Here is a 14,977-nt window from a genome sequence, read left to right on the forward strand (position 1 = left end):
AAGGATTTATTAGCACCTAAGAATGCATACTTGAGATGAGAAAGGAGTGCCTTTAACTCCAACTTTAGTGCTTCCTCAATCGAAGGCTTGGGAGGTGGTCCCAGGACTCCATTTAATGGCTCCACAAACTTGCGAAACATACTTACATTCGGGACATTTAGGACGTTAGCTAACTCCTGAGCTTCAACATCTCCCTCAATGTCTTGCCCAAGTAACACTTTCTCTAAAGAGTCTTGGGCTTCAACATATTTAGCTGCCATTGCCTCATCAATGACTGTAATTGCAGACAACTCTTCATATATTGTAGGCAACTTCATTGCCTTGTAAACATCAAATACCTCGACCTTGTCATGAGCCCTCATTATGAGTCTACCGGTCGCCACATCAATTAATACACCTTTGGTTGCTAGAAATGGGCGTCCCAAAATAAATGGGACCTCTGGGTTAGGCTCAAAATCCAAAATGACAAGCGAAAATCAGAGTTCCCACTTGAACCAAAACATCTTTAATAACGCCATCTGGCCTTGACATCGAAAGGTCCGCTAACTGCAACATAATGGTTGTGGGCTTGGGTCTTGCTAGTCCCAATTTGAGAAACATGAAAGTAGGCATTAAATTGATACTTGCACCCAAATCGCACAAATCTCTTGCCTCAACACATTTGCCAATTTGTATCTGCACAGTGAAACTCCCTGGATCTTTTAACTTAATTGGGAGCCTATTTTGGATCCTAGAACTACACTCCTCCATGAGTGCTACTGTTGCATACTCAGCTAATCTACTCTTGTTGGCTACCACATCTTTCACATATTTGGCAAACTTATAAATGCCCTGCAACACATCTATCAAAGGCAAGTTAACATGTACCTATTTAAGCAATTCAAAAAACTTACCAAAACATTCTCCTCTTTTTGTTTCTTGAATTTCTGTGGGAAAGGAGGAGGTGGTTTTATTTTTGATTCCTCATTCACCTTTTGTTCACTTGGTTTTGCTTCATCTACATGTGTTCCTTTTTCTTCAGCTACTTTTTCCTTTGGCATCAACTCCTCTAATGGACGACCGCTCAGAGTACTCACAACATTTACCTACTTTGGATTTGAGTCTGTATTTCCCGGCAAACCCCCTTGTGGTCGGGAATTTGGGCACTAGCAAACTGCCCAAACTGCTTCTCCAAATTTTCAGTCGCCAATTAATTGTTTCGAACATCTGTTGCCAATTTAGCTTGATCCGCCATGATTTGTTTTAGCATGTCCTCCACACTCATATCACTTTGCTTGGCAGCCTGTTGATTACCATGGTTTTGCTGATGGTACTGTTGTCCACTACTCTGCGATCTGTATTGGTTTTGTCCTTGATGTTGGTTTTAATTGCCACCCTATTAAAAGTTTGGGTGGTTCCGCCAGCTCAGGTTGTAGTTATTTCCATAGCTTTGGTGATTTCCTCCTCGTTGAGCATTACCTACAAAATGAACAGAGTCTGGGTTTGTTCCACATACCTCAGCTCTGTGATCTCCATCTCCACATACTTCACACCAAGCTTGTGGTTGATGTACCATATCAACTTGGGCTTGTTGTTGTCTTAGTGACATGTTGCTGAAATGAGTAGTTATCACATTCTGCATTGCTGCGATCTGTGCCGACAAAGTTGTCACTGCATTCATTTCCAACATTTCAACAGTCTTCTGTACAACCTGATTAGCTCCTCCGCCGTTCCACTCAGGGTTACCCTGTGAAATTCTATTAAGCAATGTAAACAACTTAGCATATGTCTTCTCCAAGGCTTGTCCACCTACGGTAGAATTAAGTAAAATTTTTGTGTTTGGTTCCAACCCTTCAGTGAAGGTGTGGACCAACACTTCGTTAGCTTGATGGTGATGTGGACAATTTAACAGCAGGGACTTAAACCTATCCCAAGCCTGGTACAAGTTTTCCCCTCCTTTCTGTCGGAAGCTTAATAAGTCGCTTCTCAACTTGGCTGTTTTACCGGATGGAAAAAACCTCATCAAAAACTTTTGGGCAAGATCATCCCAAGCTGTTATAGAATTTGCGGGCTTAGAGTTCAACCATCTTTTTGCTTCCCCAGCAGAGAAAAGGGGAATAATGTGAGCCTCACATAATCAACGTTCACTCCAATTTGAGTGTATGTGTCACTGATCTCGAGGAAATTCTGGATATGTACTCGTGGGTCCTCATGAGATAGACCATTGAACTGCCCGTTTGTGTGCAATAGTTGCACCATGTTCTGCTTCAATTTAAATATCCCACCAGGTGCAGGTTTCTGAATACTTGAGGCAACATTTGTGGTTTGTGGGATTGCCACATCCCTCATTTTCATTTCTGTCATCACTACCGGTGGGTCTTGATCCTTAATTTCTTCTGAAGTTTCTAGTTCACTAGCCATAAGAGGAACAGGATAAGTGAGTCTTCTTTGCCTTCTCCGGTAACGAAGAAATTTCTCCGGTTCAGCTAAAGGCTCTACCAAGTCCTGGTCGCCTTCCAGTGTGCAAACCTGACATAACCTGCGAAATGAAGAGCCAAGATCAAGTTGTCAACACTTGTACAAATAGTTTAGACCCTAAAAAATTAGATATCTGTCGATTTTAAAGTCCCCGGCAGCGGCACCAAAAACTTGTTGCATCCAAAAGCACGCGCAAGTGCACGTGGTCACTCAAGCAGAACAACGACTCTTTCGACCCGGATTATCAAACCTAAGGGACTTCAAATCACAGACAACAACTTTGTTATGTCTAAAATAAATTTACTTATGTGACAAACAATTTTAGAGATTTGATTATAATTACTAAGTTGAACAATCTCAAAAAATTAAGTACTACAATCAAACAGTTTCAAACAAGAGAATTTCACAATATGAGAAAGTAATCTAGGGTTGCAGCATAACCCGATTTCCGGCATATTATTAATTTATCCTAGCATTAGACAAACTAACCTCATTATAGATTTGCAAGGTTCATTTTACGATCATGATCTCCTAACCTCTAATCGCCTACCACCATGACAGCCTAACTACATCGTTGAGCGGGGATAGACATAAACCAATGGCGGAGCATTAAGCTATCTTCTTGCATATTAATCAAGCGCGGTATATAGGTATAAGACTATCATATATACAAAACACTATAATTTTACTCTAGAGTGAACACACTTCCCACATTCTTTGGTCTATCCCTCTATTCATCTTCCAAGTTTAAGAGAAGACAACAAGTGTATTTTAATGTTGATCATGCATTAAAATAGTTAAACAAGAATGTAAGCATAAATCACGAGAAATCCCATCTCATGCTAGAAACAAATACTAATATACCATTAATCGTAGCTACAACCCTAGAATAAGGGACTTTAGTTACTCATAGAACAAAAGATCATCAAGTAATGTTTATGGATCATAAAAGAGTTTACCAAAATGAAGGAGTAGAAGAAAAACCCTAGAAGGTGTTAGCCAAATTGCCCAAATCGCCCCTCTCTCGTCTTTCTAAAACTGGATCCTTATAAAAATAACACACTTAAACTATTTATAGTCTAAAATAAAACACGTGGCAAATTTCTGGTGTCCAGGTCCGCGACGCGGACCTGTTCCCTCGCTTATAGTTGCGCACATGAAAAACCTCTCCGCGACGCGCTCCCATCGCGCACTCCACAATTAAGTGGAGTTCCTTTTCTGCACACACATATCAGCTCTGCGACGTGGAGATGCTCCCTCGTAGTGTATTCTCCAGCTTCTTGGCCTTTTTTTTCTGCAACTTCGTCTTCTATTTTCCAACCTCTGACCAGGTGCTCTATTTTGGCTCGTTCTTCTTTGTTTTCACCCTGAAACATCTAATCATATTGGTTAGAAGAAGTGACATAAAAAAACCCTCAAAACTTAATTTTGACTACTAAAAATCCTCTCAACCTAGCTATATATATGGGATAAATTGGTTATTAGGCGCATAAATACGCCCAAGATCAGAGGACAACGAGCTTTCATTACCAAAACACGAACATGACAGCGAACGAGAATCCTAGGCAGCAACTAGAACTCAAACCAACTTAAAGAACGACGGTGATCAAACTAGAAGGACGGAAACTAACTTTCTTTCTCTCTTTCAAGTATATTTCCTATAGCTATTTTACTGTATCGTTCTTTTTATCCATTTTGAATTCCCAACCCTTCTCTCAGTGAAGAATAATTAAAAAAAATGAATGGAGAATAGAATATTCATAGGCAAAATTAGGGTTCCAAATTCTTGGGGGTAAACAGATAAAAAAATGTCGAATTCAAGGGCCCATTTCGAATTCAAACTAAAAAATCTTTCACAATCAAGGGAAGACATCATTTTTCTGAAAATTCAATCCATTCCGGAAGAGGAAATGGCAAGATAGATGATTGGGATCGATTCTCTTGTCCTTGAGCGATGACATGGAGCGATCTCACGCTATAACGGTGCTTCAGTGTGCCTTCATTGCTGTTGCGACAGTACAATTGAAAGGGACGTCTGAAGAAGATGACAAGGGAGACGCAACATACTGCTTTTCGTCTACTTGACGTCATTACGCTATGTTGCCATTATCGCTTATTGCTCTGTGAAGACGCCACTTGGAATTGTTGAGGGCGTCGTTTGACTGTTGTTACTCTGTTATTTTCTGTGAGCGTTTGGAGCTGATGTGAGGTAAACGTTGGAGCGTTCTGGGTTTCTTTTGTAAAGCAAAAGGTGGGTCGGGTCGGATGGGTCGGCTGGAAAATTGAAAAAAAAAAAGGAATTGGAATTAGGTGTTGGGTTCTTTATGGGCTGCTGAGTTAAGCAAAGTGGGACTGGAATTGTTTAACTAGGGGTTGGGATCAAATTGCTGAACTGGGTCACTAGAAAATGGCCCAAAATTGGCCTCTTGATGGGTTTAAAGTAAAGTATAGCCAAATGAATTTAATTTGCAAATTCGACTAAAATCTAGATAAGATGAATTAACTAAAAACTAATTAACGAGCTTCTTAATTTTAACGAAATAAAATATCTGACTCGAAATAAGATAATTAGATTAATTAACTCAAAACTATAACTATAATTCAAACTACACTAAATTAATGGAATATTTAATTTGAAAAACGTAAAAAATCTTTTTGAAATGATTTAATATTTATAAAATATATTAATTATATAAATAAATATATAAGAACTATGTATTTTTGGATGTTATGAAGACAACTAAATCACTTTTAAAAATCTTGAAAAACATTTGAATTTTATAAAATAATTATTCCAAATCGTTTGAAATCTAAGAAGCTCGAAAATTAATTCCTATCGGGGAGGGTCAAAATTGGGTGTCAACAACATGTACCAAACGGGCATGCCATTAATCATTTGACTCCAATAAGTAAACAAAAGCATAATTCTTATTAATACTATCAACAACCATTACATTCACTTTGAAGAGGGCCTCATTGAGGTAGCCCTTTCCTAAGAACATCTCATTCTTACTTATTACAACTTTATCACTAATTAGGATACACTTAAACTCATTCTTAACGAGCAGTGCAACAGAAACTAAATTCTTCCTAATAGTAGGAACATGCAGAACGTTGTTCAAAGTTAACACCTTGCCGGATGTCATTTTCAACATTACTTTTCCAGTTCCTGCAATCCTTGCTGTTGTTGTGTTCCCCATGAACAAATATTCATCGAACTCAGCATGAGTGTACGTTGCAAAGGCTTCTTTCGTAGAGCAAATATGTCGAGTGGCACCTGAGTCAAGAAACCACTCCTTGGGATTTCCAACTAAGTTGCATTCCGAGATCATTGCACAGAGGTCATCTGCATCTTCCATCATTTCCACGATGTTTGCTTGACTTTTACCTTTGTCTTTGTCTTTGTCCTTTCTTGGAGCACGACAGTCAGAAGACTTATGACCAGCCTTACCATAATTGTAACAATTGCCTTTGAATTTCTTCTTGGCATGTTCTGACTTCTATCCATTGGACTTTTTTTTCCTCTTGCCTTTGGTAGGAACTTCTTTATCAATATTAACTCCAATTATTGTCAAACTCTTACGAGACTTCTTTTCGACGGTTTTGTTATCTTCTTCAACCTTGAGTTGAATCACAAGATCTTCAAGCTTCATTTCCTTACGTTTGTGCTTTAGATAATTCTTGAAGTCATTCCACGAAGGAGGTAACTTCTTGATCATTGTAGCCACTTGAAAAGCTTCATTTACTATCATATCCTCAGCAATCAGATCATGGAAAATAAGTTGAAGCTCCTACATTTGTAGTCCAACAGTTTTACTATCTGACATTTTATAGTCTAAAAACTTTGCGACCACAAACTTTTACAAGCATGTATCTTCTGTCTTATATTTCTTCTCAAGTGCATCCCACAATTCTTTTGAAGTTGTCATTGCACTATAGACATTATATAAGTCATCCTCTAAAGGACTCAGAATGTATCCCTTACACAGGAACTCTACCTGTTTTCATACTTCAATAATAATGAATTTTTCTCTGTCTGACATTTCAGCAGCAGGCACCGGAGTTTCCTCACCGGTAAATTTCTGCAAACCAAGAGTGGTAAGCCAGAAAAATACCCATGTCATTCTTTGAAATATACACCAGAGAATTTTCTCGGTTTCTCTGCTGGTGGTACATCAGTTCAAGTTGATGCAGCAATAGCCACCGTAACATTATTGTTTGCCATTTCTGATAAACAAAAATCGATACAGACTTAGTAAGTAATAACATAAATTGCAAACTTAATAGGAGTATAAAATCACGAAGGTTTTTGTCTTCACCAAAAACATAGATTAAAAAATAAATAATAATTTCCTTAAGATTGTTGCCAATCTGTGTTTAAAAAACAGTAATACTGATTACCAGAAACTTTGCAGAAACACGAAGTTACCAAAGTTTCCAATGAACCAGTATAGAACAAAAATTAATTAACAAAACTAAAATTTGTAAACACGTACCAGAATTTGGAAAAAAAAATAGGAAGAAGATCAAGTCCATTGAATGCACAGTGTCCCCTTAAGGAAATTATTCCCCTCTAGTATCTGAGGTTTGATTTGGAATATGTCCTCCCAGGATAAAATGATCTCAATCACCAATGTATTGATACCCAAAACTCTGGTGTCAGCGAACCACTTAACGACAGTAAAGTACACAAAAAATATTTGTGCAGAAGAAGAAGAAGACATAAGAATTTTTCATAAGTAAAAAATTTGAAGAATTAGTGGTATTTATAGCCAAGATGCACTGGTTTCGAAAGGTTGTAACCTTTCAGAAACTACACGACCATTTCAGAAAGTTTGTAACCTTTCAAACGGTCATGGTTGTTCTTGAAAGTTGCAACCTTTCAGAACAGTCATCTCCAACGGCGGGAAATTCAAATTAAAATAGGAAAGTATTTTAAATAAAACGGGTCGCGCGGATTCGAGTCGGGTCGGAACATTTCGGTTAATTAACTAAATAATTGAAACGTTTTGGCCATTTAATTTAATTAAATAAATAATTAATAAAATAATTAAAACAAACTTTGTCTAAAAAATTATCTCTCGATCATTTGCCAAAGCAAAAGCCAAAGCCTCGATCATTTGCCAACGCCAAAGCCAAAGCCAAAGCCAGGGCCAGAGACAGAGCCGAGTCAAGCTGAACTGTCACGCCCCGAGCCTACACCCTGGGCGGGACTGACACTCGAGAACCATTATTGGCCCCAAGCGAATCCTTGGCCTGACTTATGTACTCAGCGGAAGACTTAATTCAACAAAGACAAGTCTATGTAATAAACTAGAATGTTATAATGAAACATTCAACTTGGCCATTAAGGCAAACTCAAGTCTTAACATAAGATACTGACAATGAAAGACTAAAGAACTAACATCTGACTGTCTATCAAACCTCTAAAATAACTGAGATAGATGTCGGGACAAACCCCACGCCATCCTAATAAACTAATAAAATAATTGAAAGCAATAAAAAGGAGTCCTCCGGAATGCAAAGAGGCTCACCAACTGACTCTAGAGTGCTAATTAGATCAACGATACGCTGGATGCCGATCCTAGTTACCTGTGTCTGCATCATAATAAGATGCAGGCCAACTGTCATCAATACATTGAATATATGAGTATGCGAGCTGAAATGCTAAACACAACATAGGCTTGAAAGGAATTTGAAGAACTTACCTGGCTCAACTCAACTCAACATAACTGAACTCATTTCAGTATAAAGCAGTTTAAAACAAGTGCAATATAAAGAAAAACTGTTTAAAACATGATGTCAACTCTGTGTTTATGCAAAGATATATGTAACTCTGAGATGTATGTAAAAATACAAATAAACTATGTATTTAAAAATACAATTACTTATGTGGGAGTTTCTCTAACCGACAACCATCACGTAAGAGCTATTGTGATGATACATCATTTTGCCTCACGCTGCCAGGGTTGTTTTATACCTTGCCGAGGGTATATAACCTAAACTACTAAGTGGATATACTTGTCTATGCTAAAAATCACTAAAGGAATCATCTAAAAAGTATGACCCTTTTCTACCCATGATGGCTACATGGTTTATGGGGGTTGTGAGTTGTCTGAACTCTCCCCCATATCGGTGTTCAATACTACTCCCAAAAATGTGATATTTGCTTTTATGTTTAAAAACATACTTCTTTCTGTGATTTGAGATAATTGCTTAAAAACTTAGCTCAAAGGCTATCTTGAAAATCATAGTTTCCTCTTTTGCTTCATTTAGAAAGCGATTACTCTTTTAAGAAAACTGGCTCAAAGGCTCTTTGAAAATCAAGGTTTCCTTTCTTGTTTAAATGTGAAAACATTTTACTCTTTGGGAATACATAGTCCCGATATACTTCTTTTGAAGAAATGAACTCAACTCTTTACTCTTTGCTTATCTTGAAACTTAAGTCTTTAAACAAAGTTAAAGCGTTTGTGAAGGATTTTTGAAAACTTTATAAACTTCTCTTGACTTTAAGCTTAACTTTCTTTGAACTGAATTATGGATTCAAGGTTCATGAACTCATGTTTATGGATGATTTCATGATGTTTAGATGTACCTTAGAGTGTTGGAATCAATTAGAAAAGATAGGTATATTGCTAAGGAACAAGTACTAAAATGTGGGGAATGAATGGGGAGAAATGGTGTCCCTGGGGCTCTGAGAGGCGCGGGGCGCCATCCCTCAAAGTTCAGAGACTGACTTGGGGCACTTTGGCTGACGTGGCACCCCAGAGGTCAAAGTTCAGAGATTCTCTCATGGGGCTCTGAGAGGCGCGACGCCCCAAGCCCCTGTCTAGGTGAACTTCGACTTTTCTTGCTCATTTTTCATCTCTAAACCCTCTAAACTTCAATGGTTCTTTCCCCAAACACTTAGAATCATTTATACCCTCAATATGTACTAGATTCAAACTAAAATTACACCTGAAAACATGAATCAAAGCGCAATAAGCTTCAACAAAACAACCCACAAGAATTCAAACGAATTTAATCAAGAACTCAAAGGATTTACTTTCAAATCAAACACATTTCGCTAAATTGAATCATGATTGGCATGTGGGTGAACTAACCCAACACTATGTGATCTCACATACCTCGTAGGGATCACCTCTTGACGAAATCCACAAGCTAAACTCGACGATCTTAATGAATCTTACTTTTTTTTCTCCTTTCTCCTTTCTCCTTTCTCCAAGCCATAGCGTGAAATTCACTTTTTCTAAACTAACTAAAATCTGACTTTACCCCAATTAAACTCCTAAAAACGAATTACTTAAGTTGGGTAAGGAAAAGACCAATCTACCCTTCTAAAATCCGATTTTAGACTTTCCTTTTTCGAACAACCCAAACTTCCAAAGAATATAATTCACTAATACGAACTCAGAATAGCACAAACTCTGCGGCATTGGAAAGATCATTCCAAGAGATTTCCTACCATATCTGAAGGTACACCTAACTCATACTGAACTAGAAGTTATGACCGTTTGAAGTTGACCAAAACTCAACTCATTCTAACTTAACAAAATTTCCAGATTTTCATTTTTTCCAAAAATGACTATTTCCAATTATTTGCTTCGTCCTAGTTATTTCAAATATGCGAGATGTTACACGAGCCGAGCGTGCGACGACAACAGCGCGAGGGGGTCTCTCTTTCCAACCCTTTTAGCAACTAATAGAAGTGTTTCTCTATTTAAACCCTTCTATTTTTCTTTCCACCACCAATGAGGGAGAAATGCCTTTTTACTAAAGCATAAGAGAACTTTTCAAGTTTCTATCTTTTTATCTTCCCTCCATTTTCCATTAACTTTTGTTATATACCCAACACATGTTAGACAGTTTGGTTTCTAGGATCCTGTATAACACACAAAACGTTTTATTGCCAGAATAATTTATGGGGAATTTGAGTGCAGTGTTTGATAATTTTATCACTCAAGCTACTACAGTCAGTCCAGTGTGAAATTTTGTAAAGAAAAAAAAAAAGGTAGGATACCTGGAATATACATCAAAGTGTATATATAGTCTAATGATATTAAGGAGGAAGAGAGCTAGCTAAATTGATGCTTGATACCATCAATGTACATATATACTCTAATGGTATCAAAGAGGAAGAAATATTATTTCAGTAAAAACATTATCAAGTTACTCCTCGATGTCATTAGAGCATATATATATATATATATATATATACTATGATGACATCAATAAATGAGTTTTTGATTGGGTAATGCATAGATTCTCCTGAACTTGTACTGAAAAGTCAGTTACACACTTAAACTATCATGATGACCTATTACAGTACTAGGTGACTTATGATTTGTGGGTTTTAATTTGTGTTTGTTCACGTCATCGGCGGGGTATAATTTTGGGGGTTTTTCAGTCGTGGAGCTATGGTGAATTTTTTTTTAAGTAAACAAGATAGGCGATCGATTGAAATGGGGAAGGAAATTATTTTCCTATTATTCCTATCTTTTAAGAAACCTCCATGAAGGACATAGAAAAAGAAAAAAAATGTCCGAATCTGAAAAATATTTGCAATTGGAAGCTCGATTTCATGGTCAAGGAACGGAAGCAGTCTTCTTGTGATTCATTTTGGAACGGAAGAAATTCTTTCACTATACGAATCAACTTTGAATTTCAGAAAGTTTTCTTGGCGGCCATTGTAGAAAGCTTCTTCTTTGCAATTTTGTTATGAAGAAGATATAATTATTAGAGAATTTCACTAATTAATTAGAAATTAGTTAGTGTAAAATATAGCTAGCAAAAAAAAAGTTAATTAATAAAGAAAAAAACAAAAAGGATATAAAAAAATTATAATTTCTGACATGGCGCTGACGTATCGCTGATGTGACAGCTAGTGTAATACACCACATATTGTAAGAGCGGTGTTACACTCCCCAGGGTGGTATTAAATTCACTTTTAAGTAGTAAATGTGTGTAATGGATCGTCATGATAGTTTAAACGTGTAACTGATTTTTCGGTACAAGTTAGGGGGGAATCTATGTCTTTTCCCTTTTCGATTAAAACATATGAGACACCAGTGCATCCTCCACCAGATACCAATACCGATAGGATATGACATATCACAAAGGATTAAGCTCAGTCTTATATGATATTGCTATGCTATCAATATACCAACAAAGTGTCACAGAGGATTAATCCATAGTAGTGATGTTGATGTCATGGTAACATCATGCGTGAAATAAGAGAAAAGGTAAGCGGATAAATATTTTGGATCGTAAATTTATTGAGGATAAATAATTTGAATTGAGTCCAATTTAGATAAATAGTTTCACAATTAGATCTGTAGTTTTCCCCTAACAAAGAGGTACCCACGTAAAAATAAAATAAAAAAATAATAATAATTCTATTTCTCAATTGCAAATTTGCAACCGTACCAGGTCCAACATTAAAAGGTAAAAAAATATTTTATATAAAAGCATATATTTGAGGAAGAAATAAAGTACAAATTCTTAAAACCTTGTTCCATAATTCCCCACATTAAACATCCAACTACAAAATACACAAATTTGCAAGGCACAAAATGCGCAATTAAGGTATGCAAATCCGATTAAACTGTAATTAACTATATTCACTCACCCTACCTCAAAGGCTCAAACCCTTTCACTTGAAGCTCAGAAATGACCTCATTCCTCATCCTCGTCCATAGCTTGAAAGCTTCTTGGTCAACTTTCTTATCCTGCAATGCTTTCTCATAATTGTAAATCTTTATCAGATTCAATGATTCCCTTGGGACCAATGGTAGTCCCAATCATCCAACCTTTGGCAACGAATTCTTCCATGGCCTTGTCGTCACCTGGATATGGAAATTTCCGGCGTTGGTAAAGATGTGCTAATTCTTTTTCTTCCTTTGGCCGTGGCTTTAAGGTTCCACCAACCAAGCGGCGAAGTTTCATTCCACACCAAACAGAGTGTAAGTGCAGAGCAGAACCTTTCCCACTTGCTTCCAGAAGTGATAATCTTCTTTCCCTAATCCGACTCTCTTCAGGGCACCGAATGATTTTGCCATTGAAGCACCTGCGTAAATTCTACAAGTTATTGATTTACATTTAACCTACTTAAAATTACTTCTTCCCCAATGCCACCCCACCAGGGGAGGCTCAACATAATTGAGGGCCTAAAGTGAAATTTCAATTCGCGGCCTAAAATATAAATACACTTCATACGTATTTATTAAAAAAAATAAAATATTAACACTATTTAGATGAAAGTTATTAGTACTTAATATTGTTTTTTCCGTTACTAATTTTAAATAAGATTTTATCAATTCAACATTGAAAAACATCTTTTAAGCGAGACAATTATTATATGTATTGTTAACATAATGATATAAGTAATAAGTTGATAAATATTAAATAAAGATAAGAGTTAGAACCATAGAATTTGACTCAAAAAGTTGATGACTTGGTAGACCTCATTTTAATATGCTTAGAGTAATGCTTGAAACTAAAATTTAATAAGAAATAAAAAAAAAAAGTTTATAATTCACTTTGTTCAACACTTTTTACTGTTAATTCTTATTTTTAACAAAATACAAAAGATGTTAAAGTGAATAAAATAATTTATTTTAAAAAAGATCATACTTTTATCATAAATAATTAATTTTTCTATAAAAAATTTAACACGACAAAAATTTGGGCCTCTGGTGGCCTAAGGCAAAGGCCTGCCGGCCCTGGCTGTCACTTTCAGTCTAGACCAATTATTCCTTGTAATTAATTTGTCATTGTCAAAGTCAAATGACTATTGGTAGGTAGGAAGGAGGGAAGGAAACTGTTATGGGAAAATTATTTTCATGAAAAATCAAACTTGTAGTTTCGAGCAGATTCATCTTCTTCTCCTTCTCCTATCATTTAGACATAATTCAACAGCAAGTTACTTTAGTCCAGAATGGCGTCGGTTTTGGTTTTGTGCACTACCCAAACATTAATTCTGATTTTGTTGCTCCATTCAGTACTGCTTGTGGGTGTCAAAGCACAGATGCAGGTGAATCCCTTATACTACGATTGTTCAATGCCCAATAATTATTCAGAAAGAAGCAAATTCCAATCAAATCTTAACCGATTGCTGTACAGATCACTATACAATAATGGTAGTGATTTCATCTATACAAAAGCCAGTGAAGGAGAAGACCCTGACAAAGTTTATGGACTATTCCTCTGTAGAGGAGACGTTGTACCTAAAGACTGCAAAAACTGCATAGACGTGGCAAGAGAGCGGATTCAACGTGAATGTCCGCTCAAGAAACAGGCAATTATATGGTTTGATGAGTGTTTGGTCCGCTATTCTAATGCATCTTTCGTGTCCATGTTAGACACCTCGGTTTCTAGGATCCTCTATGACGCACAAAATGTTTCACAGCCAGAACAATTTATGGGGAATTTGAGTGCAATTTTTGATAATGTTATCACTCAAGCTATTACCGTCAGTCTCAATCTGAAATATGCTGACAATTCTGATAAAATTAACGATTTTCAAAGATTGTATGGCATGGTGCAGTGTCTACCTGATTTGTCAGCTCCAGATTGTGTCACTTGCCTGAGAACTACTTTGTCTCAAATGAGTATAACACTCTTGGACACCAAAATACCAACAGGAGGCAGAGTTCTTCATGCAAGCTGCAATTTAAGGTACGAGCTATATCAACTCCACACCAGTTTACCGCCATTGACCAGCCAGGGGAACGAAGACCAAGGTATGCGATCTTCTATAAGTTAATTACATGCTTTAATTTTACTCTGAAGCCAAATTTCCCAGAAATCTATATGGAGGTACTGTTTCTCACATTAAACTAATTACTTGAAATGTATATTAAAAGCTTTTTAATCATAATCATATACTACATGGTCCATATCAAATGTTTGTCGTTTAAGTTTTTGGCGCACACCCTCAAAGAAAATCATCTACTAATAGAGTTATGGCTGAATGATTAGTGTGCATGTATCAAATATAATTTCTCCAACTTGTAGATAAGATAGTCACACATACTTTAACACATCACGAAGTAACAGTTGAATTCAACTTTTAATTGATCAACTATTTTTTTTCAGGCAAAAATACTTCAAAGACAAAGCTTATCAGTATCATTATAGGTGTTACACTAGCAATTTTAGCTGTTGTACTGGCAGGAACTTGCTTTTACCTTGTAAAAAGAAGAAGACGAACAGAGAAAGGTAAATTTTCCTTTGGCATTTTGGATTGAAAAGAAAATAGTTATAGGGTGTGTTTGGTATGAAGGAAAATGTTTTCCTGGAAAACAAGTAGATTTTTGATTTATTTTCTCATGTTTGGTAGGTGAGTAGAAAATATTTTTCGGAAAAGATTTTTTAGTGTTTGATTTATGAACGAAAATTATTTTTGAGAAAATATCACTTCTTTTTTTTTTTACTAGAGAGTAGAAAATAATTTTTGAATTGAAATTGAAAATATGTTTTAAAAATAAACTTAATTTTTTTTGGTGGGGGGGTGGGGGGG

The 14,977-nt window shown here is 36.4% G+C and overlaps 2 protein-coding genes and 1 pseudogene across 3 annotated transcripts in view; 1 reads left to right on the top strand and 2 right to left on the bottom strand.

The window, feature by feature from the left end:
* Nucleotides 1–450: 450 nt before the first annotated feature.
* On the bottom strand, nt 451–1,040 carry LOC125858667 (uncharacterized). The gene is made up of 2 exons (XM_049538496.1): nt 894–1,040; nt 451–831 (listed from the first exon to the last, which is right to left on the bottom strand). Exons 1-2 carry the CDS (start codon nt 1,038–1,040, stop codon nt 451–453), a joined length of 528 nt encoding a protein of 175 aa, XP_049394453.1.
* An 11,046-nt stretch (nt 1,041–12,086) lies between these two features.
* LOC125858668 (uncharacterized) lies at nt 12,087–13,356 on the bottom strand (annotated as a pseudogene).
* The window catches only part of LOC125860717 (cysteine-rich receptor-like protein kinase 10), a 4,234-nt gene continuing 2,603 nt past the window's right edge, over nt 13,347–14,977 (top strand). Inside the window, exons 1-2 of one of the 2 annotated variants that reach the window (XM_049540734.1) lie at nt 13,347–14,198; nt 14,596–14,676. In XM_049540734.1, the coding sequence (XP_049396691.1) occupies nt 13,394–14,198; nt 14,596–14,676 (886 nt within the window). In that variant the 5' untranslated portion in view covers nt 13,347–13,393. Of the gene's footprint in view, nt 14,199–14,553; nt 14,677–14,977 lie in introns of both variants that reach the window. The other variant, XM_049540733.1, reaches the window with a different exon arrangement.

This window comes from Solanum stenotomum, chromosome 3, assembly GCF_019186545.1.
Source record: "Solanum stenotomum isolate F172 chromosome 3, ASM1918654v1, whole genome shotgun sequence".
Classification (NCBI taxonomy): Eukaryota; Viridiplantae; Streptophyta; class Magnoliopsida; order Solanales; family Solanaceae; genus Solanum; species Solanum stenotomum.

Excerpts from the sequence above, each read along its gene's own strand:
- LOC125858667 (XM_049538496.1), bottom strand. The coding sequence starts at position 1,040 with ATGCCAAAGGAAAAAGTAGCTGAAGAAAAAGGAACACATGTAGATGAA. Across the intron at positions 832-893 it reads AAAAAGAGGAGAATGTTTTG|GGCATTTATAAGTTTGCCAA; the intron begins GTAAGTTTTTTG and ends GATGTGTTGCAG.